Here is a 19,668-nt window from a genome sequence, read left to right on the forward strand (position 1 = left end):
AACAGATTGGCCAAATAAATGCACTTACTGGGTCGATCGCAGTTGTCAGTGTTTGATGTGAATTGCTATTTTGTAAATATAATTTCAGCTTAACTCGACTGTTTTCCTTCGACGGAAATCCGACGGCAATTTTTTTCTACACTCAACGCTAGATTGTCGCTCACAAATACCAACAAAATGCAACTATTTGTCGAACTGTTAAAATGTAGTTCAATATTGTCAAATGCAAATGTGTGAGTGTGTTGCACAAATTAAAACAAAAACAATTTGCCGAATGATGGTGTAATGTTTCGACCATATCTTACTTGAATCCATTCCCATATAATTTAACAATATCAGAGCAGTATTATATATTATTACTGATAGGTATGGGTTAATCATACTGTTTGAAATGGTGAACAGCTTTGAAGTCCATATGGTTATACATAAAAGCAACTATTTCTGATACATTAACCGTACCCGTTACAAAATGTTTATTGTTCTTTAAGTAAGACAAACTGTATTTTGCTATGCGGGACATCATATTCAATTTATAGAGAACTGAAATAAATTTGTCTTTAGTCAACCTAATTGGCGTTCAGTCAAATTTTCCCAAACCTCCGAATACCCAATAATTTCCTTCGGAAGTTTCTTGGGAAGTTCCATAAAAATTTTCTTCCAACTAACTTCTGAAGGTAATTGTGAAGGAGCTTGCCAAGGAAACTCCGAAGGAACTAGCGAAGAAAATTCTGAAGGAACTTCCGAAGGAAATTTCAGAGGAAATCCCAAAGGAACTTTCTAAGAAAATCCAGAAGGAACATCCTAAAGAAATCCCGAAGGAACTCCCCGAAGAAACTTCCTGAAGGAGGTCACTGAAGGATCTTCCTGAAAGAAATTTCCAAAGAAAATTAGCAAAGAAACATCCTGAAGCAATTCCCCGAAGGAACTTGCACGAGGAAATTTCAAAGGAAATTTCTTTAAGAACTTTCGGATGGGGGACGTACCTGTAGTGGTTGGAACACACGTCGCTAACTCCGAGGACCCATCCCATCCCCGAGATAAGTCACTTATGACGAAACCACAAACGAAACGTTCGATAGTGACGACCTCCTTCAACAGAAAAGTAATCGCCTATCTCGATGCAGATCTTGAGCAGAAATTTTTACTTTTCTTGAGCGGAACAGCATACTTAGCTTAAGGGACGAATGACTTTCGGGTAAGTATTTAAAGCGAAGTATGCACATCAACAGAAAAGTAATCGCCTATCTCGATGCGTGGGAAATTTCTTGCAAGAAATGCTCAAGAAAAGCATTTTTCTTTGATCGCAGTACGCAGTTGAAAAGAAATGTCAATTCAAATGGAACTCACTGTAGGAAATTTCTTGAGCATTTCATGGGCAGAAATTTTTACTTTTCTTGAGCGGAACAGCATACTTAGCTTAAGGGACGAATGACTTTCGGGTTAAAGTCCCTCTCAAACAACAACAACAACAAGGAAGGGAAATAAAGCTGTTGGTCCCGAGATGAACTAGACCTCACTTGACGAGTGCTAAAAATCTCGTAAAATAAAGACAGAAAAAAAACTTTCTGAGGAATTTCATAGATAATTTGTCAGAAGAAACTTACTGAGAAACTACCTTGAAGAATTTTCGGATGAAACCACCAGAACGAACTTTTGCATCCCTTCGATATCGAGATGTTGAGAGTCGACTGTATCTTCAACCGTGTACAAGAAAAAATAAATAAAAAGGGTGATGAAAAGTGGGCGCTGGATTCGCAGAAGTATTTTACTCCGGCTTGTGACGTTCAGAAAACGTAACGTTAAAAAATCTGCAAAACAAACGCGCAGACATCTTTGAAAATGCATAACGCTGGCTTCAAGTTCCAATAATTTTGGTGAGAACTCAAGTTATTTCAACGTTTTTCGGTGATTTTTTGGTGTGAAATTGTTCCCGTCAGTGCAATTCAACCGAGATAAGTGGAGTTTGATTGGGAAATTTCGTGGAACGGCGGGAAACGTGTTGTCAAGTTTGGCACGTAAGCTCACCGATCAATTTGTTTACAATCGGGATTTTGTTTGCTTCCTCAGTACGATGCATCGACGCGGAGGAAAACGCATCCGGATGGATGAACCGCCACCGGACTTCGAAGAACATCTCGAGCAACCGTTTCACAGGTGAGTCAAAACAACATTCGAATGCAATCATATTGATAAAATTTTGCTGTTTTAGTGAGCCGCTCAATGAGAGTTGGTCGTCGGGTGGCGCAGGGGAGGGCCCTTCCGAGGAGCACCACCCACATCCGGAGGAGCAACCGACTAGTGGACGTCCCGGAGCTCGTATGACGCGTCTGAGAGCTCGGGGTGGAGTTCCGCTGAAGGCTCCCATAATCGATGATGATGATGACGACATATTTTTCGGGACGCGATACGATCCTCACCAGCAGCAGCAACAGTTGCAGCACAAGAAGCGAAAGGCCCCGAGGAAGGCCCGAGGAGAGGGGGCTCCGAGGGAACCAAGAGAGAAACGGGAGCGGGTTTACCATCATGACGATGAACGTGTGGTCGTTACGGACCGGGAGAGCACGACCGATGAGAACAGCTTGTACTTTATTCTGAGGCACTCGAAGTCGGCCATTACAGGTATCGTGGACGATTGGATCGAGAGCTACAAGCTGGACAAGGATTCCGCGCTGATTGCGTTGATGAACTTCTTCGTTCACGCGAGTGGATGCAAGGGGAAGATCACTCCCGAAATGCAGCAGACAATGGAGCACACGGCGATCATCCGGAAGATGACTGAGGAGTTCGATGAGGACAGCCACGAGTACCCGCTGATCATGCCGGGGCAGCAGTGGAAGAAGTTCAAGATGAACTTCTGTGACTTTGTGCAAACGCTGGTCAAGCAGTGTCAGTACTCGATCATCTACGATCAGTTCCTGATGGATAATGTTATTTCGCTGTTGACTGGATTGTCGGATTCCCAGGTCAGGGCATTCCGTCACACGGCCACCTTGGCCGCGATGAAGCTGATGACGGCCTTGGTCGATGTGGCTCTACTCGTGTCTGTCAATTTCGATAATGCCGCCCGGCAATACGACGCAGAAAGGTTGAAGCCTCGCGACAAACGCGCTCCGGATCGTTTGGAATCGTTGATGGCCAAACGCACCGAGCTGGAGGAGAACATGGACGAAATCAAGAACATGCTGACGTACATGTTCAAGTCGGTTTTCGTGCACCGGTATAGGGACACGTTGCCGGAGATCCGTGCGATCTGCATGTCGGAAATCGGCATCTGGATGCAGAAGTTCTCGCAAAACTTCCTGGATGATTCATACTTGAAGTACATCGGCTGGACACTGCACGACAAGGTTGGGGAAGTTCGTTTGCGCTGCCTGCAGGCTTTGCTGCCCTTGTACGAAAATGAGGAGCTGAAGGGGAAGTTGGAACTCTTTACGTCCAAGTTCAAGGATCGCATTGTGGCGATGACCCTGGATAAGGAGTTTGAGGCGGCAGTTCACGCAGTGAAACTGGTCATTAACATATTGAAGATTCACCAGGACATCCTGACTGACAAGGACTGTGAAATCGTGTACGAATTGGTCTATTCGTCCCATCGTGGCGTCGCTCAAGCCGCAGCTGAATTCTTAAACGTCCGTCTTTTCTGTCTAGATGCGGACGCTCAAGTCACCTACACCAAACGTGGCAAAAAGCGTCTGCCGAACACGCCGTTGATCCGAGATCTGGTCCAGTTCTTCATTGAATCCGAGTTGCACGAACATGGCGCGTACCTGGTGGACTCCTTCATCGACAGCAATCCGATGGTCAAGGATTGGGAATGCATGACCGATTTACTACTGGAGGAACCAGGACCCATGGAGGAAACGCTGGACAACAAGCAAGAATCGACACTGATTGAGATCATGGTCAGTGCCGTTCGCCAGGCAGCTACCGGAGAACCTCCTGTCGGACGTGGCAGCAGCCGAAAGATGACCCTGAGCGCCAAGGAGATCAAGCAAGTTCAGGACGATAAGCAGAAGCTAACCGAACACTTCATTCACACACTTCCGCTGCTGCTTCACAAATACAGCGCCGACAGCGAGAAGCTCACGAACCTGCTGGCCATCCCACAGTACTTCGACCTGGAGCTGTACACCACAACCCGACAAGAAGCCAATCTCCAAGCCCTGCTGGACAAGATGACCCACATCATGGCGATCCAGATCGACCGGGAAGTGCTCGAAACGTGCGCCAAAACGTTCGAATTCCTCTGCACCGAAGGCAGCGCCATCTACACCCGGTGCGACGTGGCCAGATCGAACGTCATCGACGAGTGCGTCAATCGCTACAAGGAGGCCATCGACGACTACCGCAATCTGATCGCCGGCGAGGAAACTCCCAACGAGGACGAAATCTACAACGTCAACATCAGTCTCAAGAAGGTTTCCATCCTGTACTCGTGTCACAATCTGAACACCTGGAACCTGTTCGACTCCCTCTACCAGGACATCGAGGAGAGCCTCTCGGAAAACGCCGGCGACAACGGAATCCCCCACGAGGCTCTGGTCTACTGCATCGAGGCGTGCGTCTTCTCCATAAACTGGGGCCTATACTTCCTGGAGAACACCATGGACCGATCCGCGGCTTCCGAAGTCGACGAACTCTCGCTGAACCTCCAGAAGTACATGAACGCCTGCAACGAGCTGATGCACTACGACGGCGCTCCAACCGTCCAGGAAGCGGCCTACATGTCCATTTGCGACCTCCTAATCGTATTCAGCGACCAGCTGGCCACCCATCCGAACGAAAACATCCGCAAGCTGGTGTACACCCCGAGCACGGAGCAGCAAGCTTTGCTGAACGAGTTCGTCCAGGCGAACGTGTTCTCCACTGAACAGGAGGAAGGTCACGACGAAACCCGCATCGAGGAGCTGCACAAGCGGAGAAACTTCCTGGCGGCGTACTGCAAGTTGATCGTGTACAACATCCTGCCGATGAAGTCGGCCGCGGACATCTTCAAGCACTATCTGAAGGTATTTACTAGATGATTTCTCATTTTACAAAACTGGTAGCAAGTCTCTTTAAAACGACTATTCGAATGCTAGTCTCTAAAAAGTCTATCGAGTATTTCTTCCAGAGATTACTCCCGGGATTCTTCAAGTAGATTTTCCAAGAATTCCAGCACACATTTTCCAGGATACTTTGAATTGAACTTCTTTGAATTCATTAATGAATGTTTGCCCTTTACTGGCATATACCAGCTTTGCTAGTATGTCTTTGAATTCGTTGAATAATTACTTATAATGTGCCTCCAGGAATTTTCTCTATGGAATTTCCCAGCATATAATCCAGGAATTAACCTTCGGGCTGTCCCGCTGTTGTACTTTATACAACAGTTGTGATTTATATGCTATCATTTTGCAACAAAGATATTTATCGACATCAAACCAAAATGTATTCCTCAAGAACAATACCCGACGGTTTTTATTTACAGTAAGACCCTTTATAATGCCGTAAAATCAACAAATGTACATGAAAGTCGCATAATAATGAACGCACTATATACGGTTCGAGTAAACCACAGTTTTAAATCGGTATATCTTAAAATCCAGATAATATAGAAACTTGGGGTCTTTAGTAAAGTTCTGGACAAACATTTGAAAAGGGCCCAAGAGGTCTTGAGCCTTTTTTTACAAACGCTGCTTTTGAGCCCTTCTTAGCTCGCCCACGCAAACTAACACCACTATCAGAAAGATTGGTGTTAGCTCTTCCTTATAGTGGTATTGGTGAGCGTGATCGAGTTGAATTGGGCTCAACAGCGTCTTTCAAAGCCAATGTTTACCAATGTCGATGTGCCCTTTTGAAATGTTTGTCCAGAGTTGTTCTGGAGGTGAAGCGCTATCTGATGGTACCGCATTTAATTTGAAATTTGACCGCTAGGTGGCACTAGTAGGCATGGAAGTTTTACTTTTGTTTTGTAAATATTTCAGGATCCTGATCATTTAGAACAGTGGTTCTCAACCTTTTCGGTGCTGCGACCCCCTTTGAAGTTTTATAAACGTCTCGCGGACCCTCAATCAAATGCAAAAATTCTGCTATTTTCCTTTGGAGGAGTTTACTAATAATTGCTAGGAATGTAGATTTCTGACTACTAGTATATTTTCAAAAGTATGACAAGGAACAATGTTGTCAAAGTCCAACAAAAAATAATGCAGGGCAAGTAGGATAAGCCCTTTGGGAGCCCTAAATTCATTCACTTTAAGGCGAAGTAGGCCGTCATTGAAATTTGTACGCGTCGTTGATGATTGTTGCTAATTCATCTCACGATTTCGAATCAAAGAAAATCAGTTGGTTTCGCACTTGCACAGCTGAAAAAGAATTAGCATACTTTATACATGTTAGCGCGTACAGTGATACTTTTTCAAGTCAATGCAAACTATCCAAACTGAGTTTTATCACTTTGAAATGCAAGCTGAAAAGTCATCATTGTTGCTAAAACGAATGACGGGCTACTTAGCCTTAACATTGTGGATTTTTCTCCATCCTAAGGTCTGAAACTCTGCAGTACATCGCATTTATGTCCGGTTTTAGAATAGAGTAAAGAAATACTTGGGACAACAAAGATTAAGATGGTCAATTTTCCTAGGCTGAAATTTTGCAATTGAAATGCTTCTTCAAAATAACGCATTTTAGCCCAAATATGAGCTCAATAGCTTTCAAAATATCCTGCCGACGTGAAACAAAAGTGCAAAGAATAATATACATTCTTCAAATTCCAAATCCCACTAGCTTCTCAACCAGGGTGTTGACCCAATTTTGAAAATAAAATTCTCTGACTTTCCAGTCGTTTTCCAGAAAATTTACAGGCCAACATGGATTCGTATTAATAAAGCGGTAAAAGCTGAGTAGAAGCTAAGTAAATTCTGAATCATCTACTGATCATATTGAAATCTTCAAGCGCAAAAGTTGCTTTTAAAATTGTAGAAAACGATGTATTTGGATATTGAACTACCTTAGACATAATTTCACAAGTTTCAGGCATAAGGGACAATTTTGGACACTTTCCGCAAGCAGTTCATACCATTTTTCATACATAAGACGTCACTCTATTAAGATCATTACCATGATTTTTTTTATTGGAAGAACATTATTCCTGAATTTCAGGTGAAATTACAGCCATTGTCAAAGAACTTTCTTTGAAAAATTCATCAAGGAATTCAACAAAAAATTATCAGAAATTCCAATTCAAAATCTTAAATGTATTTTCCGAATATTCCTCCAATACTTGTTTCTCCAGGAACTCCTTCAATATTTCTCTCAGAACCTCCTCAAATGTTTTATCCAATGACTTTAATATCGAAAATTATGTTTTAAGAACTCTTGCGCTTTTCTTCTATAAACTAGTCCAAAGATTTTTAACTAGCTTAAGAATTTTATAATTACACCTCTAGTAGGCGAATTCCGGCGCGTATTTTCTTTGAAAGAAAGAAAATCTTCTTCCTGGTGAATAATGGGAAATAGTTTCTTCTCTTCTAAGAAATTGTTCACCGGAATTCACCTACAGGAAACTTTAAAAAATATTAAAGAATTTATTTCAGTCATGATTTTTTTTTCTTAGAAATTAATTTAGAATCCATAGAAATATTACAGAAACACTTCAATAAAAAAAAAAAAATGTTTAGGGATCACAAAGACACTTTTTCCAAAATGTATTCATTTTTTCTTAAAATTCTTCACCATGATTCCGATGTGATTTTATTTTAATTCAAGCAACCGTTCTCCCTAGAAATTTATCTAAATATTTTAACGGAATGAATTCTGGAATTGAATAACGCGCTAATATTAAGTTTTCAGAAGTTCGTTTTAATGTGTCGTGCCTCCAACAATCCTCGATTTGACTACACTAAGAATGAGTATTCAATGAGTATCTTCCAAGTACTTTTTTCGGGGATTTGTGCTAACGTAAGAACTTCATGTACACTCACAGAACGCGATACGAGAACGGAAATAACACATATTGTTATTACAAACAATTAAAAAAGAATTTAAATTTACCTTTTTATTCGACCGACTTCGAGCTCGGTCTAGCCCAACTACGGGAATATGTCCGACTAACCTTCCAAGTAATCTCACAAATTATCAAAGGATTATAGAGCAGATTCCTTCAAATTAATTTCCTGAAAGTTCTGCTTCCATGGATTTTATGGATTCACAAAAATATCTTAGATAATGATCTTTATATTTTTTGGAGAACTTTCTGCATATTCTCAGAACAAAAAACAAACTGGACATAAGAATTCACGATATTTCCATAAAATCCTGGAAAATTGAAACTGAAATATCAAAATTTAAATGGATAGAAAAATGGACAAATATCAATATTAGAGCACTTTGCGGTATTATCTTTATTGTTTCCAGAAACGACATGATAAAAATTTGAGTGCTCTTGAGATTTTGAAATACGGTTTTCATCTTCATGATTTGATGAATTTCCTTAAGATTTTGAAGAGAAGACAATGATTTAATCTATCAAAATTTAGAACTAAATATTAATAAAGCAAGCTACGCCAACTTTGAAGAAATTGTTCAGAGAGCACTGATGATGCTTTTAATTTAAGAAAATTTTGGATTCTAAGAATAAGTATAGATAGTAAAGTATAGCTCACTCTTATATGCATATAAGCATCTTCTCAATCAACTTGTTTGATGTTGTAGTATTGAATATTTTTCCCTGACCTTTAGTGAAATTCCCTGACTTTCCAGATTTTTCCAGGTAGACGACACCCTGTCAACAAAAATATACCCAGGAGTCAATAGAGTCCTAAAGCCCTGTTTTAATTTTAGTACCAAACGCTTAAGTTTAGGCCAGAAATACATATTTACTCAATATTTAAATGCATTTCGTTGGTTTACGGTCAAAAATCATTTTTTCCTAATTTATGAGCTTTTGCCACACCACTTGATTTATACTTCAATTTCAGGTGTATTTTGTTCTCCCTGTCCCTTCTGAAACGTCAGATAGAAACAACTCCAGTGTTAAAAACTTGAGCCCCTGTGGAGTTTTTGTCGACTAAGTGAACGTCAAACATGATCAAAAGTGTCAATGGTCAAATTTGAATCCATTTTTTCAAAACATTAAAGAATAAATATGATATAGCTGTTATTTGCAAAAATAGTAACAAGAACACGCTCTACCGTGTTATTAAATAAAAATATGTTTTTATCAAAAATTTTATGACTCAATTGAAGATTTCATCAGAGATCGTCAGCTCTGGATAATCTGCATTGAATATATTAAAAGACTCGCTAATGGGCTTCTATGCTCTGCTATATTCTGCTGTGGGGAGAATTTGTCAAAAGTTTCGCCAGGAAATCTTCGAAAGCAAGCGGATATCTATCCGTAAGGAATTTTCGCAGAAATCTACCGAAAATCGATCGAAAATTTTACTTGAAAACTTAATGAAAAATTCACAAGACTTCCGCGAATGTTTTTTGTAAAAGCTGTTAAAAAATTGCTTTATTCACTACTTCCAATAACCAACAATGTTCTGAGAAATTTTTGGAGGATCTTGCCAGGAAGCTGGCAAAATCCGCCAAGAATTAAACTATTTTCAAGTCCACACTGAATTGAACTGGAACGGATCAGCGTTAAGTAATGATTACTGGCTTGCTATGTAAGCCGACAGAATGACATTGAAGGTAATTTCCCAGTATTATCACAATTGAAGGAAACAAAAAAGGTTACGGTTTAAAAATATTTGAAAGACGCCAAATTTACAACTGGGTAATAAGACAGCGTACATTTATTACGTAATGCTAAAATTGGAAATTTATAATCCTCTTCCGTAACGCTTTTTGTATGAAGAATTTCAATTTTTTGTATGAGCCACAACGCTTGAGCCTACTCCCTCTCTCCCCTAGGGAGTTACGTAACTTGTGGACGGTGCCTAATATATTACGAACAGATTCCTTTTATCAAGAAAAACGACACTTATTCTCAATGGCTTCACGGACCCCCTGAGAGCTCGTCACGGCCCCCTAGGGGTCCGCGGACCACCGGTTGAGAAACACTGATTTAGAAGGATGGCGTCTTCGGCAAAGTTGCTCGGAAACTTATGGACTATCATTATTAGAGCTAGTTGATTCATAATTCTGCCACCAGGTGACGCTAGTAAGCACAAAACATTTGTTTCGCAAATATCTCAGCAGCCTGATCACTTAGAAAGATGGCGTCTTCGGCAGAGTTGTTCAGTGGTTCAAATTCTTGGTTCTTCTTGGTTAGGATACTGAGATCTGCGATACAAAAGTTTCATGCTCACTAGCGCCGCCTAGTGGTAAAATCCCGAATTTCTTGGCTGAAATCAGCCAAGCCCTTGAGCTACTGAACAACTTTGCTGAAGACGTCATCTTTCTAAGTATTCAGACTCCTGGGGTATTCGCAAAACCAAGGGTGTTGTACAAAGTACAACGCGCGACTACTCGCATTACAAAAATTCGCGCGACGACCGAAAGGTTAATCAGACTTATCAAAAATTTCTCGAGTAGTTTATCAAGTAAATTTACCATGATTTGTTCAAAAAGTTTATTTCGATCTTCATATAAAATCCCGGAATTGTCTGTCTGTCAGTAACGCTTAAAAACGTTTCACGTGAAAGAAACACTACAACAGCAAAAAAAGACAGGCGATTTGGCAATCTTTAGTGAAATTTTTGAAATATTTAACAACAGATAAAACACTACAACATCGTTTAAGGCTTGAATTATTTGAGATTAAAATATTGTAACCGCATTCAGGCAACGTACTGGAGTATGGCATATCTGTTCTATCCAGAAGCATTGGAGCTGCTTATCAGGGATTCAAGTAGAGCTGCAACGGAGCGCGCCTAGTGTTCATTATAGAGCATGAAGTTTTGATCATGCGGCCACCCGAAATACATGGAATTCACGTCTATAAAAGAGATTCTACGGCTGTAGACAATCCAAGGCGCTTTACATATACAACCCTTACGCTGGCCTATTTGGCAATGTCCTGAACCAGGGTTTTCATAAACTCTACTGCCAAAACCACTGTTTCAGACCGGCCCTAAAGTCTGGGGCCAACAACGTCTTCGAGGGGCCTAATTTGGGCCGCGATGCTATCTGGCTCCAGGCGATTTTGCAGTCATTGAAACCACGCGTGTGTCGGATGTCGAGTGATGTTAACAAAATTATCACGAAGTCCATTGTGGTCTATTCTTTGTTTAAGTTGGCATTTTGCATTCGAACAAAGGCACAGTTTGTCGCTTCCAAATTCCGTTGGAACGCTGGGTAATCTAGTTAATAAATATTACCGCAATCCTAGTATTTCCTCGGATATTTCACGTAAAAAAATACCAGACAGTTCTCCAAGGATCGCTCGAGAAAATGTAGAGTTTCAATTCTGTGTTGTTTTTTCATAAGGGCTTATCTGCATTCGCCGATTTCTCTTCATCGTTGCTCTCTTTGCGCTATTGCAGAAAACTGATTCTCTTCATATTTTTGTGCTGTAGGATGAAGAATCACTATATCTTGCTTCATTAACAAGACATATTACAGATTTATCTAATTTAGCGAAGTTATTAGCGAAAGAGAGGATCGATGAAGAGAAATCGCTCATGTAAGATAGGCCCTATTGAAGAAACAGCACAGAATTGATGTTTTTCCAATATTTCAACAATAATTGTTCTAGAGAATCCCCCGAGACTTTCTCAAGGGTCCATACATTCATTAAGAGTTTTATGCAAGAGTTCAAGGATTTCTTTTTGAAATCCTCGAATTTTTTCAAGTTATTCTCCTAATAATTTCTGAACGTATTTCTTAGAAATTCCCTAAAGGAATTCCAAGAAAATTTTTGTAGAAAAAAATCTGGATCGATTTCTAGAAGATTTCCTTAACAAATTCCGGGAAGAATATCTGTAATTACTCCTGGATGAATTTAACACCACCAAGAATCCAAAAAAAAAATCCAAAACGATTTTGGAAGAATCTGTGGAGAAATTTCAGAATCAATCCCTATTAGAATCCCTAGAGGAATTCCTGATTGAATTCTGAAAGAAATCTTATGCAAAAATCTTGAAGGAATTCCCAGGAGAATAGTAGATACTGGTTAAATTCTTGGAAAGATCATGAACGAAAATATGATGGAAATCCCTTGAAACTCCGTGGTTGAATCCCTTGTGCACACAGGACTTCTGTGCGAAATTGCCGGACGAATCATGAAAGGAATCTTTGTAGTAATTGTTGAAGGTCTTGCAACATGCAAAAATAGTTTTGAATGTAGATGTCCTTAGAAAAAATCCAAGTTGAATTCTTGAAGGAAATCCGTGCACCTGAAGGAATCGCTAGGCAAATGATTGACGAAATTATTGGAAAATCCTAATAATATGTTAGAGAGTATTTATTAGTCATCTTTGTCCCCTTTGACCAAGCAGATGGTCTCTGAAATGTAGGAAAACGCAGTATTCATGTGGGGAAAAGTTGGCAGAAATTTGAGAATTTCAATAATAATTCTCTGACAACCATTTGAAGGTCGACCTTCAAATTCACACAGTGATCACTTAAGTCTTATTTCAAACCAAAATGGTTCTAAAGTCACTTTTCTCAGAGACGCTTTCGCGATTATTTCATGAGTTTCATGAACTTTTTCTCGAGGAAAAGCTTCAGAAACTTACAAAAAATCCTTCAGGAGTTCCTTAACCGATTTTTGCAATTATTCTTTCAGTCATTTTCATATGGATTCCTTTAAAAAATCAACTACGATTTCTACCAGGAATGGTTTAAAAAATTCCACCACGTAATCCAGTAGGAACCATTCCAAGGCTTCTTCATGAAGTTCAATTAGAAATTTCTGTAGCAATTTTTCCTGCATGTCATCTTGGGACTACTCCCGCAGTTCTTCCAAACATTTCTCATGTATTTTTTTTCTCATGTGGAATCTTCATGGTTTCGCCAAAAATTGATTCAACCAACAATTATATCAGTTTTTGAGATACAGTAATGATCCGACTTTGTCAGCCCCGATATTGTCTACCTCCAATTTTATCACACTTTTTGACCCGATTTTGTCTACCCCAGATTTTAGCATCTTTTTTGCCAACCTCAAATTTATATTTATTTTAATTAGACTAAAAACGTCTATACTGGCAATATTAGGTACATACAGTCAATTATGACCTTGGCCGCGTCTACACAATCATCTAAAGACCGAAATCTTGAAATTTAAAATTTGTAATAATTATCCAAAAAACTTATCAATGTTATCTTGGATTATGATACATAGAAAATGGAGTATAAACACAATGTTTATATTTACAAAATCATAAAATTAAGTCCTTAAGTTAAAATAAAACTTGAAACTAGTCGATTTTTTTCCGATTTTAGCTCTTTCCCCTTTTTCTTCAACCCTAAATGCAGCATGGGGCTGACAATTACTGTATTGTCAGTTGAAAATGCAAAACTTGACTATTTCATTCAACTTGCATGCAAGTTTGCCAGCTTGTATGGCAATTTATTCACTTAATTTACCGCATATTTCAAACTTCATGTGTATAGCAATTATTATCAACAAAGTTCATAATACTTTCGATGCACGCAGAAAATTCTTGCATGATTGACATAACTTTTCCGATAGTTGCTTTAACATGCCAGGATACAATTGTTACAAGTATATTTTCGGTGCTTCTAAACTGACAGTATGGTTTGCCCAATCGCTTTTGCGTTTGTTTCTGTCTTCCATCACATGATTATTTCAAAAGTACAGTGAAATGATGTTCCCCAAATAGTTTTCCAGGTAATTTCTGTTCCATTACTCGATATTTCCATGAGTCGATGGTCCCTTCATGTTTGACTGTTTTGCATTTTGCCATATAATAGAAAAGAAGAATTTTGTATGGAGGCTGCAAGCATGTTGGAAAAATCGATTTGAACTGAATTTAATCGTGCAATTTCAACCAAACTATGTCTGAAATGAAAGCTCAAGTAATATTTTGCATGCTTGGTGGATTAAATTACAAAAAAAGTTTGATAAATCATACTTTAAATTTCATGTAAGCATCAGTGAAAACAGTATTTGGTGACCTGTAGCTAATAATTGTGACGTATACTAGAACATTTCTGAGCACGGCATCTGATAGAGCAACCCAAAATCTACTAGAGACACATGATATGGTCCTTGAGACACGCAAAAATATCATTTTTGTTGCGCTGTGTTGTATTTTCAATAATTATCTTCACGGGGACGGACCTGGTGTAGTGGTTAGAACACACGCCTCTCACGTCTAGGACCTGGGATCGAATCCCATCCCCGAGATAGTCACTAAAAATTTCAGTGACGACTTCCTTCGGAAGGGAAGTAAAGCCGTTGGTCCCGAGATGAACTAGCCCAGGGCTAAAAATCTCGTTAATAAAGATAGAAAAAAAAAAATTATTATCTTAGCAATTCCAGCAAGATTTTCCGGCAAGTCCAAAAGTTCATTCAGAGGTCGGTGCAAATCCTCAACAGGTATTTCCACAGAAGCTTAATCAGAGATTATTATAGATTTTTTTTTAGAAATATCTCCCGTTTCTCAGGATTTTTTCCAATAGTTTTTAAAACATTTCCTTCATATTATTTTCAAAGCCATCCCTGAAAAAAATCTTTTATTAGTTCTCTAAGGACTTCCTCGGAGAATTTCTCAAAAAATTTCGTTTCGGACGGATTTCTCGAAGGAATCTGGAGTTCTTCTTGAAGGTATCCTCAGTGAAATATCTTGTTGGAATCTCAAAGAAATCGCGAAGCAAACATTTGAAATTAACTTGAAGTAATCAATGGAGGCTTCTTCGGAGAAGCTCTGCTTGAATTCTTTAAGATGCCCTAAATGGATATCTTGGATGAAATCCCACGAACATCTGTAATTTTTGCGGGCATCCTTATAAAATACAGGTTGAATTAGTTGAAAATAGCTGGAAATAAATTTTTAGAAGAATTTTTCAGGAACTCCGTAACAGAATCACTAAATGAACTCCTGAAAGAAACTTTGGGCAAATGCCTGATTTAGTTTTCATTGAAAATCCTTGGAAAATATGAAAAAAAAAACTCGTATGTTGTAACTAAAAAAACTTAGAAATATCGTTAATGAAATATATGATTGCCCTCTTTGAACACGGCTGATAGTAACTACGTTTCCTTTTAGAGATTTAGTCACTATTTTTAATAGAAGGTCTCTCAAGTCTCGTTTTTAACTGAAGCGGTTTATAAAGTCACTATTTCTCTTATGATGCTTGCAGTGAATCCTGATGTAAAATTCTAGAGGCTCCAGAGAAACTTTCACAGAATCTTACATGATAAATCGAAATAAACTACAGGGGATAGGCAAAATGATTGAGATAGGCAAAATTTTGCCCAAATTCAAATGCTTATAACTTTATGAAAAATGAATGAAATTGGATGCATCTAGAAGCAGTCGACGGCAAATTTGGTCCAGTTTTAGGAACTTCCTTGGCCATGCATATTGGCCACTGGACACCGGAGATGTTCCGGATTTTCTGAGGTCATGTCCAAATGTCATTTTTTCTGTCGCTTGTATTTTTGTGTGGTGTAAAGTTAGATAGATGTTTGCAATTTTCCTAGAAACTAGAACTAATAGGAAGTTGAATGCCACCGGACGCATTAAGATTGGTTGGAAATCTTCAGAAATATGACCATTTCCGTAAAACTGGTTCCGGAAAGCATGGTCAGTCATGTTTGTATTTCCAATCATGTAAATATTATCCGGAGCAATATCCAAGCGGACACCAACCTTAAAAATGATGTTTCCTGCAGCGTATTCAGAACCATTCGATGCACAGACCACTCTATAGAACGTTCCAGCTGCCCTGGGGGAAGTGGTCAATTAGGAACATATCCGGAACCATATCAATATGGGCATCAAACTTTATTATTTTCAAAGGTTATGCTTTCCGAAGCATTTCCAGCATCACCGGCTGCCATAACCACTTTATAGTAGGTTCCAGGTGCCCCGGGGGATGTGGCCAATTCGGAACATGTCCGAAAACACATCAATATGGGTAAAAACATCAAGATTTTTGAAGGTGATGCTAATAGAAGTATTTACAGCGCAACTTATTTATGCACTATTTGGTTCACAAGTCTTGTGCTCTTGAAAATTTGAGGTGTGGCTTCGTTCTATAATCTATAACCTTAAACACTTGTTATACCCTATCGCAGCAATCATTCTCCTGCTTGTTGCGTAAAAGACTGTTGGCATTATACCGGGCAAACGCTTGCTGTCCGAACTCGCTGCGCTCGTCGGACCTAAAAATGGAAAAACATCCTCTGCTTGCATTATACCGGGCAATCGCCTGGAATTTGCTATTTGCATGACACCGAATAGATGCTATATACAACCTTCGGATATCGGAGACTTCGGCGGCCTTCTGCCGCATCAGTTCCTCTATTTCGCTGCATGGAGGATAGCGCACTGGTTACTGACATGACTGCATTTAACAAAGCATGGACGTATTCTTTTCATATCCAAGCTTTATTATTTAGGTTTGTAACTCTAATTCGGCCTTCTGTGATTCGGCTTTTTGCGATTCGGCCTTTTGTGATTCGGCCTTTTGTGATTCGGACTTTTATGATTCGGCATTTTGTGATTCGGCCTTTTGTGATTCGGCCTTTTGTGATTCGGCCTTCTGTGATTTGGCCTTCTGTGATTCGGCCTTTTGTGATTCGGCCTTCTGTGCATTCGGCCTTTTGTGGTAGGCTAGAATGTATTCGGCCTTTTGTGATTCGGCCTTCTGTGATTCGGCCTTTTGTGATTCGGCCTATTGTGATAATCCCATCCACGGCATGTCAGTGAAAAATAATACCTCCACTATTGGTTCACTGTTCCTTTAGTTGCGGTATATTTTTAATTTGTGTTCCTATAGTTGCGGTATCCGTGGTTTTCTTATGGGATCCTCCACTATAGGAAAACTTTACCGTAACTATTGGTACAAGCAATAACAGTTTTAGCAATTTTAGTGATATTTCATCAGTTTTAAAGCAATTTGAACGCTCTTTTCAACTATTTCGTGTGTCAACAAGCCAATACGTCGATTGGCAGTGTCGGTTCTGTGGCTAATTTAATGAAATCAGTGAAAACGGCTCTACCGCAACTAAGGGAACACTTACCCTATGTGAGGATGTGCATCATATAAATACTACTTTTTTTTTTCTATTTCACACATCTGGTTCATTATATAATAAGTATTATACGTTCAAGGAGACGCTTGATTAGGACTTCCCTCCCCTTGGTTATGCGACCTTGCCGCGATGGGAGGGCATAATCCATTAGCCCATATGATGGAAACCAAAGGCGTAACCTGTAGTGGTGGCATCAAATTTTGGCATTTTTTTGCTTAAAGCCGCGTCATAATTCATATGGCATAGACGCACTAATATCTCGGATGTGAACCAACGGACATTCTGCGTTATTGATAGAATTGATGCCCATTTCAAATAATTAATTTATTCGAAGTGAACATTCATACTATAGGTGACGATCAATTTGCCTTTTGTTAACCAAAATGATCCGTAGCCACTCTTACTATTAGCTAGCTAGACACATCGTTATCATGTACGACGTAGGGAATATAACTGTGAGAAGAATGACTAGTAGATTCACTGAGTAGAAATAAGTGGCGACAATCTTATTTTACTATGGTTTTTACATAGCCATAAAAAGAAATACCTCTTTTGTAACAACGGTATAAAAATCTAATTTCAGCTTCATTTTCGCAAAATTTACAAGTAGAAAGTAGGCGTTGTGAAGCATTGCATTTGCCACCGAAAAGTGAATCTTGTAGGAGACTGTTATAGAAGCCTAAGGTAACTTTACTCTTAAATATTCACTATAAAAATTACTATGGAAAGTAAGACGCTGAAATCGGTCATTATGGTTCACTTACTAGGTTCGAGAAATTATTGAACATACAAGGAAAGTGACTTTTTTTCTTTAAGGATATATGAACGTAATAACCAATAAATACTTTTAACAATAAAAAATGAAATTAACTAGAACTACTACTAAAGAGCCTAATTTTGTTAAGACTTCACGACAATTGACATTTAAGCCTCTAATCTTACGTAAAAGACAGGAGTAATCAGAATAGCACTTAAATGACAAATTCATTTTCATTTTGACTAGACAGTATTAGAAATGATACTACTACACTACTATTTCAAACAAATTCTGATGGAGCTGCTAATTTTTACAATGCTTCCTTTTCTCGGAAGGAAGGCAAGGGAATATGGGTATTTTTCAAAAACTATCACGTCACAATACTAATAAAAAAACAGTGTTCATGTGGGCACCATAGCCTAGTCCGTCTGAGTATTGGTCCTGTTAGAGGGGAAACTTGGCAAAAGCCAGACCGAGGGTTCAGCCTTGTCAAGTTAAGCTGTCAGGCAGCTCCAACTGAATACCATACAAAAAAAAAAACAAAAAAAAGAAGACGCTTGATTAGGATTTGATTCTTTTGCTCCATTAGATAAAGCAATAAGCAATGTAATCCAGTCACATTTGATTTCAACAAGGATACGACTACGGAAAATTGATGTGTCAGTTATGTTTATATGGGCTGGTTGGTTTTAATAAACTCTCAGCTGAAATACAAAATTTATATAGGTTGGACACTGACATGTAAGTGGTCTTACATGAGCTAACCGTTTTTGTTTTTAAGATACCTAGTCAGTCGCACCCTATTAAAATAAATATCTCCTATCTTCTATTTTTTTTGTTTTTGTTTGGTCTCTTTTTGTTTCTTGATATCTTTTTTCAGACATGAAGTCCCCAAAATTCCTAATTTTAAAACACTCAGTCGTTGATGATATCCCTGATTTGGCTCTAACTCATTCCCACTTCCTTTCCCCAGTGTTACAACGAGTACGGCGACATCATCAAGACCACGCTGGGCAAGACGCGCGAAATCAACAAGGTCAACTGCGCCATGACCATGTGTCTGAGCTTGATCAACATCTTCAAGGATATCCAGGAGGCGTCCCCGGGTGGACGCGTTTCACGAAACTCCCAAGAGTTCCAAGATCTGAAGGAATTAGCCAAACGGTTCGCGCTCTCGTTCGGACTGGACGCGGTCAAGAACCGAGAAGCGATCACAGTATTCCACCGGGCGGGAATCCTTTTCGCCGTGGCGGTTCCGCACGATGCGTACGAGGACGTTTCGGCACCGCCGCCGTGCATAGCGTTCCTCGAGGTGCTGGCCGAGTTAACTAACAAGCTGATCAAGCAGGACAAGAAGTTGATGTAAGTGGGCTTCGTTTTCTTTTTCAGAAATGATTCTAACGATTTAATGTTTCAGTCTCAGCTTCATGGAGCGCCGGTTAACCGCGGCAATGCCGTCCAGTCGATCGGAGGACTGGCAACCGCTGATGACGTACAAGAATTCGCTGTTGCACGGGGAAACCGACCAGATGCCGGTCACATCGAAGCGGGCCTACTCGCGGAAGAAGAAGGACTACGATCACGATGACGACGAGGAGCACGACGATGAGGACGATCAGGATTATGTTGCGTAAGGTGTTGGATATCTATATAGTAAGTATGGTATAGACTTAAATGAGTTGCAGATTCCATTATGATTGAGAAGCTTCTAATTGGTCGTCTAGTTAATATATTACATACATGTATTAGTGTA

The 19,668-nt window shown here is 39.5% G+C and overlaps 1 protein-coding gene across 1 annotated transcript; it reads left to right on the forward strand.

Moving 5' to 3' along the window:
• Nucleotides 1–1,807: 1,807 nt before the first annotated feature.
• LOC5564512 (cohesin subunit SA-1) lies at nt 1,808–19,668 on the forward strand. Its single transcript, XM_021841679.1, has 5 exons — nt 1,808–1,952; nt 2,068–2,154; nt 2,210–5,009; nt 18,889–19,277; nt 19,333–19,668. Exons 2-5 carry the CDS (start codon nt 2,072–2,074, stop codon nt 19,547–19,549), a joined length of 3,489 nt encoding a protein of 1,162 aa, XP_021697371.1. The 5' UTR covers nt 1,808–1,952; nt 2,068–2,071; the 3' UTR covers nt 19,550–19,668.

This window comes from Aedes aegypti, chromosome 2 (genome assembly GCF_002204515.2).
Source record: "Aedes aegypti strain LVP_AGWG chromosome 2, AaegL5.0 Primary Assembly, whole genome shotgun sequence".
NCBI lineage: Eukaryota > Metazoa > Arthropoda > Insecta > Diptera > Culicidae > Aedes > Aedes aegypti.

Coding starts and splice junctions, on each gene's coding strand:
- LOC5564512 (XM_021841679.1), top strand. CDS start 2,072: ATGCATCGACGCGGAGGAAAACGCATCCGGATGGATGAACCGCCACCG. Junction 2,155..2,209: donor CTCGAGCAACCGTTTCACAG/GTGAGTCAAAAC, acceptor TTGCTGTTTTAG/TGAGCCGCTCAATGAGAGTT. Junction 5,010..18,888: donor TCTTCAAGCACTATCTGAAG/GTATTTACTAGA, acceptor TCCTTTCCCCAG/TGTTACAACGAGTACGGCGA.